The sequence below is a fragment of the Echiichthys vipera genome (genome assembly GCF_963691815.1).
Source record: "Echiichthys vipera genome assembly, chromosome: 23".
Lineage (NCBI taxonomy): Eukaryota > Metazoa > Chordata > Actinopteri > Perciformes > Trachinidae > Echiichthys > Echiichthys vipera.
Window position 1 is genome coordinate 8,609,247 of NC_139848.1, and position 15,456 is coordinate 8,624,702.

The 15,456-nt window shown below is 40.5% G+C and overlaps 1 protein-coding gene across 2 annotated transcripts in view; it reads left to right on the forward strand.

Moving 5' to 3' along the window:
• The first annotated feature begins 279 nt into the window (after positions 1-279).
• Positions 280-15,456, forward strand: part of LOC310964495 (E3 ubiquitin-protein ligase Midline-1-like) — a 39,991-nt gene continuing 24,814 nt past the window's right edge. Inside the window, exons 1-2 of one of the 2 annotated variants that reach the window (XM_083937634.1) lie at positions 280-321; positions 13,506-14,299. In XM_083937634.1, the coding sequence (XP_083793760.1) occupies positions 13,574-14,299 (726 nt within the window). In that variant the 5' untranslated portion in view covers positions 280-321; positions 13,506-13,573. Of the gene's footprint in view, positions 322-364; positions 529-13,505; positions 14,300-15,456 lie in introns of those variants that run through there. The other variant, XM_083937633.1, reaches the window with a different exon arrangement.

Below are 15,456 nucleotides of genomic sequence, written 5' to 3' on the forward strand. Positions count from 1 at the left end.
GAAAGCATATTTGCAAGGACAAGCACATACACAGGATGTCTGCATGACACATCTGACTGCAAACTCACACTCGCACAAACTCCACCCATAGTGGTGCTGTGATTGGCCTACTTAGAGGAAGGGCAGCCCACTGGTAGATTTGAATACAGGGAAACAGAGAGGGAGGGATGGATGGAGAGGAGGAGGGGAGGGGAGATAGAGAGGGGGGCGGTGCACTAGTTTGTCCCCTGCTCTCTCTCTCTCTCTCTCTCTCTCTCTCTCTCTCTCTCGGGTCAGGATGGAAAGGCTTACACAGTCAGGGGAGGAAACATGTCATGAGAGGTGATGACACAGCCACGGAGACTTATCCACATCCTCACTGACTCCCAAGTTCGCTGCTTGCCGCCGCCACTGCTGCTGCTACTGCTGTTACTGCGACCCACAGAGGAGAGAGAGAGCCAAAGATAGCCTCCACTCTCTCCCCACCTCTCTCTCTTCCTCTCTTTTTTCACTTTGTTTGTGTATGATGGGATTTTAATCATGTGGAAGGTAAGAGGAGGAGGCGGGAAGAAGCTTGTTTTCTTTTCTTATGCAGACTGTATAAGGGGCCTGTCTCTGTGGGAGTTTATGTTCCTCTTAGTTTACTTAAAGTCTGCGTGTCCCTGGGGGATTCCCGCATGCTTTCACCCTCCATCACAGCTCAGATTGAATTCTCAGTGGAATAGCAGTGGAAGTGTTGAGTGCCAGCATTGCTGGAATGATAATGATAGAGCAGTGGCTTCGGGATACAGCCGATGAGTGCTGTGGAGCCATCTGTATCATGGTCGAGGAGAAACTTCTGCAGAAACAGATCCTTAATTTTTACATTTATTACCAGGTGTCTGTTTTTAACAAGGTGTACGTGATTATGAATGAGTCGTTTATTACTGATTACTTTAAACGTGTCAGTCTGTGAGTTCTGAGCAACTTCAGCTTCCCAAAAACTTTAATTTTTGGTTTTATTCGCCATGTTTCTAACTATAGATTTGGTCATATGGCTGTATTTTTCACATTTGGATTGGACTCTTGAAGAGGTTTCACAGGTGTTGACTGTGACACTTTGGAATATTGATGCAAAAAAACACATTAAATTGTTATGTGTGCGTGGGTGGAGTTACGTCGCATGTAAGAGTCTGTTTTCTTTGACCTAATTCCAAAGAGCCACTGTGTTTTGGTGGTTGTTTGAAGCCCAAGACACATAAAGACAGGAGACAGTGCCTTGAGGGATGCTTAAAATGTGTGTGTACTTGAGTGCTCTCTGAGTGTGTGAATATGAGTGACTTAAAAAAGGTCCTGAATGGTCTTTTTTTACACTTAAGAGGGAGGAAGTCTGACAGTGTTAATTTAACAGCTCGAGGGGAGAGGACACATTTAGCTGGACTGCACTTTTTTGAAATGTAATGTGTGGATATGAATGTACAGTGGCACACCTTTATAATTATATATCCACATGTGTGCATGCTATACACCCTGCGCGTTATTCATCCTATACAACTGTGCCATTGTGTGTTTTAATGAGCCTCCCAGAGGTCAGGTTATTCAATTTCACAGCATCTCCTGTGTGTTCAGGCATGTGCGTACAGTATCCGTACATGTGTGTGCAAGTGTGCGTGCGACTCGTGGGTGCCCAAGCGTGTGTGCGACAGCTGGCTGCCAATGGCTCAGGGCTACTACTGATCCTTCTCACCTGCTACGGGTCACAGGGATCAAGGAAATACAGGTTGAGTGTTTGATCTGCAAGACAATGGGGAAAACTCAAGGGAGGAAGGCTACTGTACTTTAAGTGCAGTTCATGGTACTTTAAAGAATGATGCGTGTAACTGACCTAAGCATAGCCAATGCATTAAATAGAAACATGTGCAACTATTGTGGCAGCTTCCTTAGATTTTAGTAATATACTAATTATGCAACATTTTTTTGGCTTGTAGAAAATTAGGTTTTGGCCTACAGGGAGTGTATGTATCGTGCATCGTTTAATTTTCCATATCCCACATTTGCTTTGACAACCAGTGATGAGGAAGTTCTAGAAAGGCTTTGTGTGATTTTTTGTTTGTAGCTGTCACGATTCCTGACCGATATAGCAACAATAGTATTGTTGCTGTTTCTTTTCCTGTTTCCCCAACACGTTTCAGTGGCATTGTCAGCCTGGGCGGGCTTGAGAAAAGCATCTTTGCTCTCAGATCCTTCCGTTTTTTTTCAACCATGATGATTGACTGTGGGAACCACATAGACAAATATAGTAACGTCGGCATGTTATTTCCTTTCCTGTGTGGAGCACGTGTATCAGTTTGTTTAGACTTGGTAGGAGGGAGAAGTGCATTCTTGTTGCTAGAGTGTTGTTGCTTTAAAGGTCCTATATTTTGTAAAAAGTGAGTTACCATGTCTTTTTTGATTATAAAGCTGGTTGTTATATTAATACTGTGAAAGTATCAAAACACTCAAGCCACAGAGAAATGCACACAGCTCGTATCCAGAAACTGTGTCTTTAAAACGAGCTGTCAGGCCTTAGGTGTGTTTGTGATGTCATAACTATACTATATATAGGTGGAGAGTGCTGCTACAGTGCTGTTTCAGTCATTCTCAGGCTGCAATGATGGCGCAGAGACATTGAGAGCGCAGATGTGGAAGACCCAGTAACACTGAGCAATCAGAGCAGATGTTTTTTACTTATTTCAGAGGGGGACTTAAAGAGACAGGCATAAAGGTATATTCAGACGGACAGTATAAGAAAAGTTATGTGTTTTTTGAACATTAAAGCATGTAAACATTTCAGTAGCATAATTCAATCACTAGGGAAATACTTTGTAGCTTGTTGCTGACGGCATTAGCCACCTACATTGCCTACTAAATATCGTGTTATCTCACCAGCAAGCTTACATGATACAATGGGGAGGTGTAACTCGTGACTTATCTTTTACCCTAATTGGTTAATTTGATCTTCAAAGCGTCAGCAGTCTCACACTTCAGACGCTTGAAGGGTAAACTGCTAATTGCTATCTAAACATCCTTCAAAAAAGGACAAAGACAGACTGGAATACTTTTTTCACTCATCCTCCCCCTATTTCCACTCCAGTTCAGTTCATTTGATTCACCCCAGTGCATTCTTTAATCACCAACCGAATAAGATGAGAGTGCAATGTTGCCATGGAAACTTGTGACAATGTGTACAATGCTTCAGTGAGACTTTGGCAGCTTGTTCAGTCCTGCGGAGAGGACAAGTGGTTCCTCAAACTTTTTTTTTGCTGTCGTCAGGAGCCTCTTAAGTAGGCTGCTTTACAAATTTCAAATGTAGCATTGCCCCAAACATAACATTTCAAATATAAATATTTTATCATGTTATCCATTTTGCACTGCATGCTAATTTGAGAGATAACGGTAGTAAAATGCCAGATTTTGCTTTACTAAATGCATGCTCCATCACTGGTTTCTTGTATGATTTGTAATACAGTTAATGTATGTTTTTCTTTCTTTTTAAGTGCCAAGAAGTTGCATCATATTTCAAACTATACCACACTAATTCTGCAGTCCCTCACTTCCTTTGAAATCACTTCCTTTGAATTCTTTAATAAAAACATGACCTTTTACAGTTCAATCCCTGAGAAGCCAAGTAATCAGTGATTCATTGAGAGCACTGCCTGATAAACAACCTTTCACAGGTGTCAGACACGGCTCAGTTTTTGTTATTTTCCTACCCAGATTGTGAGTTTGAGGATATGTCGCGGCCATTTGATATGCTTTGAGGGTTTTGACTAACCTGCTGCAGGCCTGCAGATGTTAAAAAGCCTAATCACACCATTTTGGAATATAGAGTGGGCCTCTCAAATTCAATGTCATCATGTTTTTTTTGACATTCCTTCCCTTCAGATTCAATGTAAACACAGATCATGTCAAGTCTCTTAGCACTGAAAATTCGTTGTTCATACTCAAAAAATGCATACATCGGAAGCCTGTGTAATTGTAAGCATATTCAAAAGCTACACATATGTTTGGTGTTGTGACATGCAAGGTGCTCTGTGAAGCAGGGTCATTGTAGGCATGGTTAGGTTAAACTGAGGCCACATGTGCAATGAAACAGGTTTCTTGAGGAAATGGAAGCCGACTCCTTGCCGATATTGGGAAAATAAATCCCTTTCTCATCAAATCATTTCATCTATAATTGAGGCCTAAATCCTTAGTTTCATCAAACACTTTAAAAATCTACTAATATTTTGTTTTTTCACCAATTTTGTAGTAGTGAGTAGGGATGTAGTGGTACTATAATCAAGAAAAAAACCCTAGATATAAGTATGAACCTGGAAATAAGCATAATATGTCTCATTTAAAGGATACAAATACCGCACAAAGATAACTTAACAGGGGATATTTTTGCAGTGTACGCTTGAATAGTTCACTTTCAATGAGAAAATCTGCCTCTGTCACATGAATCCCTTTGTAGCTGCACTTTACTAACCATGCAGATGCCGCATGCTTTCTGTTTATCCCACTAGTGCTCTGTTCATACATGCATTAACTTGCTTACATCATCCCCCATCTCTATGAGGCTGCTTTCATGCTGAAAACATTTCATTATCCAATCAAAGTTGCGATGCTCATTTAGTACTTTAGGGAATAACCACTATTTAATCACTTTCATCTCCATCAGGGGATCCTGAGCACATATTTTGAGGCAACATTGATGCATTATAGACTAATTGTGATAATGAAGTGAGGCATTAAATATATTTGCAGTGTCTTGAAAGGAAATAAAGTACATGTGCTCATCAGTTACAATGCCATCATCCCAGGCAGCAATCTGTTTTCCATTTTCCCATCCTGTCGATTCATGCTGAAGTCATGCAAGTAATTGATAGACCAAATACTTGAGTGGGAGTTTGTTATAAAGAAGAGGCCAAAAAGTGATAAAAGAAGTAATCTTGAAGTGCATCATTTCGTCTTTCAATATCTGAACTGATGTACGCTAAATTCCACCACCATGGCTCTTCCAAGACATTTTTTATTCTCTTCATTCTGTGTGTGTGTGGGTGTGTGTGGGTGTGTGTGTGTGTGTGTGTCTGTGTGTGCGTGTGTGTGTTTATTGTCGGTGCACAGATCATTCACACAGATAAAATACGTCATTGACAACACCAGCCGTGTTTTTGTCCCCTACCGTATAATCTCAGCCCCCCCCCCAAACATGACATCTAATTTCAAATGCAGCACTATACTCAATCTGGGTCACATTTGCAAGAAACCAGACAGACCCTGCCACACACACACATACGCAAGCACACACAGACACAGACTAACAAATGTCACCCTTTATCATTATCACTAATAGCCTCGGCATCCAGGACAACGACCAGCCAATCCCGTTAGGTGTGACTGACCGCTTCAGAACATGAAAGGCCGTGATTGGTCACAGCTAGTGTGGTAGGAAGCGGATTAGGGATCAACATGGCAGGGTGTCTGGAGTCAGACAGAGACATTATGTGTGTGTGTGTGTGTGTGTGTGTGTGTGTGTGTGTGTGTGTGTGTGTGTGTGTGTGTGTGTGTGTGTGTGTGTGTGTGTGTGTGTGCGTGTGTGTGTGTGTGTTTGTGTGTGTGTGTGTGGTAACAGTTAGTGTTCTTAACTTGATAACAATCCAGAGAATGTGCTGTACAGGGTAGGTTGAAAATTAAGTTGAGAAGGAGGGATGTGAAGAGATGAGAGAGATTTTGAAATCATCTTTCCTTTAAATTTGAAATCTAAAAGCTCCAAGCTCTTTTTTTATCACAAGTCTAAAAGTGGAGTTCAGACTGCTTTAGCTTTAGATCTGGGCATGTTTATTACCATAGTATACTTTTTCTTCCTCTGTCCTAATTGGACTTTCAGCACCTACACCTGCAAGCCAGTATGTTGCCCGTGCCACATAAAAATGAATTTCTTCCAGCACTTGTGCTGCAAGATTTATCACATACTTCCTCCAAGCAGTGCCAAAGACAAATATTTTGCAAGGGAATGCTGTAGAATAATATTTAGACTTTGCTCCACATGGCGGAAGGGGGGTGGGGGGTGCATATCAGCACTTGTTCTGCATCGCTGCATCTATACACTGTATGGGAGATGATGACATCCTTTTTTTGTGTAAAGAAAAAATGAATATGCGCACGGAAAGCATGAACCTGAAAAGACAACGTTTTCTCAACAACTCGGTGGGGTCGAGGGTTAATCTCTCATTGCGAGCTATCCTCTGCTGCCATGAAAGCAGATTATGTTTATTTTTTCTGAACTGCAAATCCTATAAGCAGTTGAGGGATCTTTCAAATTCTTCGAAAGATTGGAGGTAAACAAGGTGTAGAAAAGTATCTGATGTTAAATATGGAGATGTTGAAGATTTTAAAAAGGGAAAAAAAAAACAGGTGGTGTTTTATAATTTACATAAAGCGTCAATAATTTATGATTTATGATTAAAGAAAATGTGAATAATTGAGCACTGGTTCTTTCTCTGCGTGTTCCTACTGTGAAAGTAGGTGATGTTGGTGGGTTGAACCTGATATTCAAGATGACGACATATTTGCAATTAGCTGCAAATTTTATTTAAGTCATTGTCACCTTCAGTTTTGGCTCCATTGTGAACATATTTAAGACCAGAGTGTCAAGTTGTAGCCATATCTTGTTGTTTTTTGCTCTGACAATACGGCATTATAGAGGTTGACAGTCAGTTATTATCGTGTTTATGCTCAGCTTCAGATGGTTTGCCCTCTTTCGCATGGTTCATGGATTTCACTGTGTGTTTGCTATTTTCTGCCTCCTGTGAGTTAGGAGAGGAGTCACACAATGACACACACCCACGCAGTGTATGCTGATTGTATGAGCCAGCCAGGTCAATGGGGATGACCTACTTCTCGGTTTTGCTCCGTGGACTGCCACAGTTGCTCACGTCAACTCGCCGAACGGACCCAATCCGCCCACCCAAAAATTTTTTTTCAGGGGGGTTAAAAACCTTTTTGCCTGCTTTAATTATTTTTTGAGTGATTTTGTGTCACATCATTTACTGGGTGTGATGTGGAAATGGAATCACTCCTTACTGCCATGGAAAAGTATGACTTTTTCAGCTCAATTTTTCAACGGATGGTCTGGTCTCTTAATTATTAATTTAGCTGAAAAGCTAACTAAGAAAACAAAATACAACATCATAGTATATAATATCAAGGTCCAAGATTTCTATGCCTTTTTTGATTATAAAGCAGGTCACGGTGCTATAATAATACTATGAAAGTATCAAAACATTCAATCCCCAGAGACACACAGCCCATATTCAGAAAGTGTCTCTTTAAACGACCACTCAGGACTTCTTTACAGTTGTGATATCACATGTATACGATATAAAGTATACTCTACAGTTATTCCCCAGCTGCAGTGAGGGTGCAAAGACGCCAAGAGTGCAGATTAAAAAGACCAGGAAATGCTGGCCAATCAGAGCAGACTGGGCTTTTTTTTTTGGGAGGTCTTAAAGAGACAGGAGCTAAAACAGAGCGTTTCATACAGAAGGTGAATACAGGTATATTCAGACAGACAGTATGAGAAAAATAATGTGTTTTTCAAGCATTAAAGCATGTCAAGAAAGAAGCCCAAAATACCAGTATGTACCTTAAAATTTGCACATGTTCCCTTTAAAACATTGGAATTAGAAACTGTGGGTAATTATTACCGGCACATATGCATTATGACCATGTATTACGGAGCACCGCAGGAACCATTCACATTCCTTTCCCACAAAAACACAGCCTCTTTCCCTGCATCGTGCCCTTGTAGAATCGTTTTTTAGAAAATGGATAGAAAAAGCTCCTATGAAAATTTTAACAGCTTAAACTGTGAGTGGAAGGAGGAGCCGCAACCTTCTTGGACCTTAAGTCAATAAAATATTTAGAAGTAGAGTGTAGACTAATGGGGTAGTCAGCCCAAATATAAACAGGAAGAGAGATGAAAAGTTGCAGTTTAATTAGTTGTTCTCATAGACATGCTTATTGTTTTCCAAAGAGCAAGTGGACATCCAAAAATAAGAAAGTGAGCTTTCATTCTAACACTAAAAAAAATTCAGTTGCAAAAGGTTATTTCCTGACATTTATGGATCACAGACCATATATGTGAGTTTGTTTAAAAAAAAAAACACAATATGTTTGAGAGTCAGAGCAATGACATTTGTGCCTCTCAAAATAGAAATGTAGCATTTTGGACTTTGGTTTCACGGCCCCGTAACAGGAGAGACGCAAAGCAATGAAAACTGCCAGGAATAGAAAGAGAAGATGATGATACAGGAATCTGATTCTTTTTGAAAAGAGCAGCGACTCTACCACAGATCCCCTAATGCACACCTAAGTGGGACATTTCCAGAGCAGTAGCAGATCTGTACTGTCAAATAAATGGCGCTTATTGTCAAAATTTAAAAATAGACTGGACCAAAAGACTGAAGCTAAAGCTACATGTCCTTGTCAAAATGTCAGAATCCTCACCAGTTGGTGAAGGAAGACATGGAAAGAGACATGTAAATGTAAGATCAGACGGTTATTTCATTGTAACAGGACGCTGTTTGGCTGCTTAGCATACACACTGCAACGAATAATTATCTCCACTGTTGATTTCTCTGTCGATTATTGGTGCCCCATATACTGAAGCTGAGTCCTCACCACAGTGACCAGGGTTCAACTGCAACCTACGGCCATTTGCTGTTTGTCATCCCTTGTTTCTCTCTTCCCCATTTTATGTCTATCTCTAGCTGTATCAAAAAAAAAAGGCAGAAAAAGCCAAAACAATTATCTTAAAAATTAAAAAGACATTTAATGTACCGTCATGCAGGGTTAAAAGAAAACAGAAAAGGAATTGGACAAACCAATGTGTTGGCAAAGTTCACACTATCTTGGGTAACGTTGGCTCAGGCAGAGTATAAACTTCCCCACATCAATTGAATAGCTGGACAGAGTTAACTTTAACTCTATGCATCCTGAACTGGCTTCCACACAGTGGGGAAATACTACACAATAGACATGCTTGTTGTGGATGGGACTAACGAATCCTGCAAGTGAACAAACTGTTTGAACAAAAAGTAACGCAATGCCACTGCGTTACTTTATAACATGTAATGATGATATGACCTATTAACTTTCAAGTTGCATAAAACCAATAAAAAAATAAAAAATAAAAACACATATCATAGCAGTCCACTAATGTATAGTATTGATATATGTGCTTTAATGCAAAACCATTGTTGCCTTAGTTACGTGGTGTATATTTTCATATGAAGATAAAGTGGCAAGTATTAGGAGGAAAAAAGGAGAAAAAAGGGGCAAAATGCAATTTGTTTATACCCTCTCTTACCCAATACAGACTTCACACAATATACGTTTGTGTCAACTACAAACATGGAAAGTGTACTGCAGCATAGTGTGTATAGTTCATTATCTCTGTTTTTCTATTGGGTAAGAAACAAGTATTGGAGGGAAAAGGAGAAGGAATAAGACTCAGCTTTGCATTGCCCCCCACTGAAGAGAATCGGTACTGACGTCTCAGTAGTGCTGGCACAGAAGATGAGTCTTTCACTCACAGTGGCAGCCATGAGGCACAAACTGATGGTGGGAAAAATAAACAACTCGGAGTTCCTCCTGCGGCCTATTCCTTTTTTCACTCTTTTCCCCAACTTTTATTGACTTCTATACTCCTATTTCCTCCTCTCCCTCTAACACTCTCTTCTTTTTTGCGCTGTGTCAACTCAGAGCATGGTTCAACAGTGTCACCTATGGTGTGCTGAGAGGCATTTCACCCTGCCTCACCTGCCAGTTTGGATTTGTGCAGCTATGTATGTCAGATTTAGATTTGTGTGTGTTTTGTCAGAATGAGGTGGAATTATTCTTTATATTCTTAAATGGCTCCAGGCTTCCCCTCCTGTCAAGCAGTAACCAGTCAGAGCTCCATCAATGTCAAACTTTGCCAGCTTTGTCAGGAACTTTTTTTCTGTACTCTCTTTGCTTCAGTCAAATGCTCTCTGCTGTTTATTTTACCTTGCTGACAGCTGTGCACAGGGATGGACTGCAGAAACTCCAAATCTGCTACAATAATACATCACCATTCACTCTTTAAAATGCTCATTGTCGTACACCCTGTGCACTACTGTGTGAGATTCATCTGGTTTTAATAAAGAGTTGCATTTATTTCTTCATTTTGACTATAGACATGTTTTTTCAAAAGCAGATTATAAGAAGAAAAACTGGGTTAGTAGAACAATCTTTTTTTTAGGCTGTATACAATGAGAAGTCATGTGGAGCAGGACTTTACAAGTTTAAATGGTGATAAGATGTAAGAGGGGATATCAAAATTTAACACAGTTGTTCCTACATTAACTTTAGCTTATTCCTTTTAACTGTCAGTGGACTGAGTGCAACTAAAAGTTCCATATTGTTCTTATTTTCAGGTTCATACTTGAATTTTTTTGTTTGTACTGGAACATTTTTACATGCTTTAAAGTTTGAAAAACACCTGAATATACCTGTATTCACCCTCTGTCTGAAACTCTCTGTTTTAGCACCTGCCTCTTTAAAGCCTGGAAAAGCCCAGTCTGCTCAGCATTTACGTTTTCTTGGCTTCTCTGTGTGGTCATTGCAGTCAGGGAATGACTGTTACGGCACTTAAGCAGCACTTTCTACCTAAACATAGTATAGTTGGGACATCACAACCGTACGGTCCTGACCGATCATTTAAAAGGCACAATTTCTGAATATGGGGTGAGAGCATTTTTTCTGGTCTAGCGTTTTGATAATTTCACAGTGTTCATATAGCACCTCAACCTGCTTTATAATAATAAAACATCTAAATCTCACTTTTCACAATAGATACAATAAACCAGTGTTTATTTTCTATAAACTTCATTATTGATCGAACTACTTCTTGCCTCTGGCTTTACCATGACACATTTTTGTATGCTTTTGGTTCACATGTAAAAAAAAACTAGGGCATATTTGTTCGTTTGATGATTTATCCAGCTCCCTGTGGAGTTAGACCTCTAGTAGCACTATAGAGCTGTTATTTTAAGTGATGGTTCCCATTTTTGTTTTCTAATGCATGCACATAAGGATGCAAAGATGATTATGGTGTCTATACGTTATGAACAAATTGACCAAAAAGGTCAAAAGCATCATGAAATGCTGATGAAATTCCTTTGGCTGCTCTCCAAGTTTCATTGGTCCATCAACAACCTTCTATCCATGTTACTGACAAAATATGTGGAAATATAAACACCTGAGAGAGGCTCTGCTGAGTGTGAATGTGTATCCATGTGTAGGGAAGTGTAGTGTCTCTAAGGATTTGTTGTGTTTACAGACCCTCCAAAACATTTCATTTGGAGCGTGTGATTGCCAAATCACTTTCATCTCTCCCACTCCAATTTCTGTCCTTTTCTATACCCCTCCATATTTGCTTCATTTTAAAATGTTGCCTTTTCCTTTATCTCTCAAAATAAGAGATCAAAGTTGCTTGAGTCACATCAGCTTTTTTTTTTTTTTTTTAAATAATAATTTGAAAAATGTCCTTTTCTCCTTCCATCCATTTTCCGATGCTGCGGCTCATCTGCACTACAAATGAATGTTATCTAGCCTCGGATAGCTTATCTGCACCACAGAGCATGAAGGGAAACCAAGCAGAAAGATGGCTGGAGACAGAGAATAGGAGGGATGTTCTGACTGTGCCAGTCCACTCAGATGCACACAAGTCTTAAGCTCAGTAAACAGTGACATCTGCTGAACAAAGCACACTGTAGGGTTTGGAGAGGATCCCTTTCCTGCCTCAAACGCATCCATTTGCTAAAAGAAGCATTATGTTGTTTTGATATGGTCATTATTATGATTTTTAGAGTTTTTGCTCAAAGAATTAGTATTAATTTGAGCTTCCATTTGTATGCATTTGCATATCCACTCGAGAAAATTCACTGTTTGATTATCTTCAATAGATTCCATTTGTGCTAGTCTTATCTACATAGGGTTTCTTTGCTTCTGCAGTGATCCATTTTCGACAATAATCCTTTCTCCCCGAAGGGTTTGTATGTTTTGTGAAATCCCCATTTACTTCCACAAACTAACTGACATTATTCACACCCCTCTGGCTAAGTTCATCATGAAGAAGGAACAAAGAAAACTGAATTTTCATGCGACATTTCATTTTTTTAACTCTGAGTCAGACTGATAACACTGATGGGGAATGATGTGATCCTGATGCCACACTCATGCATCGGCTTACTTACGTACTTATCACACGAACTGTAATATTTCTGGGCACTTTTTAATTAAAGAAACAATTAACTGAACATCAGACAGCTTCAATTTCAAATCTAACCTCATCATTGTTTTGACGATATCGACTCCCGGGTGTTGATTTAGGTGAAGTCACCTGTGTGAATGTGCAGTTTTCCCTCTGAGGCGTAATTAAACTTTCAAGCCGAGCTGGATTTGCAAACTAAATGAACAGGGGACAAAAATTCTACATAGTTAACTCTTAACACACAGGTTCAGATGCAAATTAAAGTTAACACACGCAAATGGGTATTTCGTGCAGACTGTGTATTAAATCATACTGCAGTGGTTCTATTTACAATTAAATCTGAGCACTCTTCTGATCAGTAACAAGGAGCGGCATGCAGGAAATAAATGAAGTATGGATTGTAAATTAGCTGTCGCAGATACTTCGGCACATAAACTCAGTCAATGCAGACGACAAAGGGGATATACTATGACATAGGATGACTCTTCCTTGACGGTGGATTTTAGAGTCTGCTGCGAAAACTGCAATCTTGTTAATCCGAGCTTAGTCCAAATTAGTGTGGCTGCGTGCAACTGCAGAGCACAGCAACAATAAAAATGATGACACTGCAAGAAATGGGTCAACAGCATGTATGTAGCATTAGGCTGAAACAAAAGCCACAAGATAACTATGGGGTAAAAGTATGTTTGGACTTCAATGAGGGAGAGGGTGCAGCTCATGCTCCTTTTTCTCTGGGGTTGTCAATAAGTGTGCTTCTTTCTGGTAAGAGAATGATGATCCTGTGTGTATTTTCTATCTTCTTCTGTGTTTTTGGGTGTTCTGTAGAAAAGGTTCGAGGTCACAGTACGTGCTTTGACTGGGGATATGACTCGTGCTTGCTTGCCGTTGGTTTTATAGTGTTTCTTTTTGTTTCTCTTCGAGTCTTTTTTTTAATTTATCAATAATTGATTATTGCATCATTTTTGTTGGTTTTAAAGATCTAAAGACAAATGGAACTTTTTTTGACTTTGTTATCTATTGTCCGTAATTTTCAGTTTTGACATGGTCTTAGAAAATCCAGCACTTAAGTCTACTTAGTGGTCTGCTCCACTGAGATATAAGTCCTCCCAAGAAAGCAGTCAGAAGTAAGCCGTTTCACACCATTTAATAAGAAATCTGTTTGCTTTTTTTCCCTCTCTTTCTGCCATCCTCCATCTCTCTCTCTCTCTCTCTCTCTGGCCTGCAGACAGCTGAGCAGCTCTTCTGGATTTCGCTGACGCTGCGCCTGGTCCCGCCTGGCCTCCTCTGAGCAGAATGGACACTCTGGAGTCAGAGCTGACCTGCCCAATCTGCCTGGAGCTCTTTGAAGACCCGCTGCTGCTCCCCTGCGCTCACAGCCTGTGCTTCGGCTGCGCTCATCGCATCCTCATCTCCCACTGTGCCACCAACGAATCTGTTCAAAGCATCGGCGCCTTTCAGTGCCCCACCTGTAGATATGTCATTTCCCTGAGTCCGGAGCGTGGACTAGAAGGACTTAAAAGAAACATAACCTTGCAGAACATTATTGATAGAGTTCAGAGGGCCTCATCTTCAGCCGGGGTGCCTCTAGCGCTGCCGTTGCCACTGCCCCACAGCGGGCCCAACTCTCCCAGCGAGGAAGGGAGCAACCGCTTGGCGCTGGTCCCTTACAGCGCAGCCATGTCTAGCCCAGGCACGCCACCTGAGCCGATCCAGTGCCAGTTCTGTGAGCAGGACCCGCCACAGGATGCGGTGAAAACGTGTGTGACGTGCGAGGTGTCGTACTGCGAGGAGTGCCTCCGAGCAACGCACCCACCCAAGAAGCCGTTTACCGGCCACCGGCTCATCGAGCCCATGCCAGATTCCCACCTTAGAGGGCTCCAGTGCCTGGAGCACGAGGAGGAGAAGGTGAACATGTACTGTGTCACTGATGATCAGCTGATCTGCTCACTGTGCAAACTGGTTGGAAGGCACAGAGACCACCAGGTGGCAGCACTGAGCGACCGCTATGAAAAACTCAAGGTAAGCACATAAATGGATTGATTTTTTTTTTGCTTTTAATTAATGCAGCTTTTATGGGGTTACTCTGCCTTTTAACACTTGTTAATAAATACAAATTTCCCCAAAACTGTGCTGTAATTAACCCGTGGTCTTTAATATCAAGGTTATACATTCCCTCAATTCTTTATCTAACACAAATGATGAATTTTAGTTTGAATTTTATGCTGCTCTGCAGTATGAAATTTCCTATTATCCTTACCCACGTATCAACCTTGATTATCAAGTGAGATTTCATCATCTCATGCTGACTTATTATCTCTGTTGAATAATTAAGCAATTAGCATAATCACTACACCATGCCAGTATGCCTGGGAGGGTATTCAGAGGCATGCACACATAGTGAATATGGGGAGTGTCATTAGTGACGAGGCATGGTGTCTTCATTGAGGTTGCAGGTTAACGAGCGCCAATTGCCTGCCGGGTGTAGGTGTGCTTAATTGAGCATGGCTATTAGAGTGTGCTGGTAATGGCCATAGAAGCCTGCTGTGTGTGTGTGTGTGTGTGTGTGTGTGTGTGTGTGTGTGTGTGTGTGTGTGTGTGTGTGTGTGTGTGTGTGTGTGTGTGTGTGTGACATCAGAGCTCATGCAGAAGGAAATGTTGCTTGAATGCCCACAGGATGCTGTTCCTCTAATAATCTGCCCTTGAATAAGAAATAGCCTTTCTTAAAGGACTCATATTGTAAAAAGTGAGACTTCAATTTCTTTTTTGGATTATAAAGCAGGTCAATGTGCGATACAAGTACTGTGGAAGTATCAAAACACTCAATCCATACAGAAATGCACACAGACCGTATTCAGAAAGTTTCCCTTTAAATGAGCCGTCAGGACTTCTGTACAGTTGTGATGTCACAATAATGTGACTATACTATATACAGACTATACTATATTATAAAGTACATGTATACTCAGACAGACAGTATGAGAAATTTGTTTCTTTGAACATTAAAGTAGATTGAGCTAAATTCAGGGATGTATTGGAGGAGTTACAAAGTGCTTTCCAAAGAATTTGTCAGTTGGCAAATATTTTGATAATCCATTAAATGGTTCGGTCATTTTTCAAGCAGAAAAGCCATTAAAAAAGCATTCTGAAGAACTTTAAAATCAATGCCAAATCTCGGG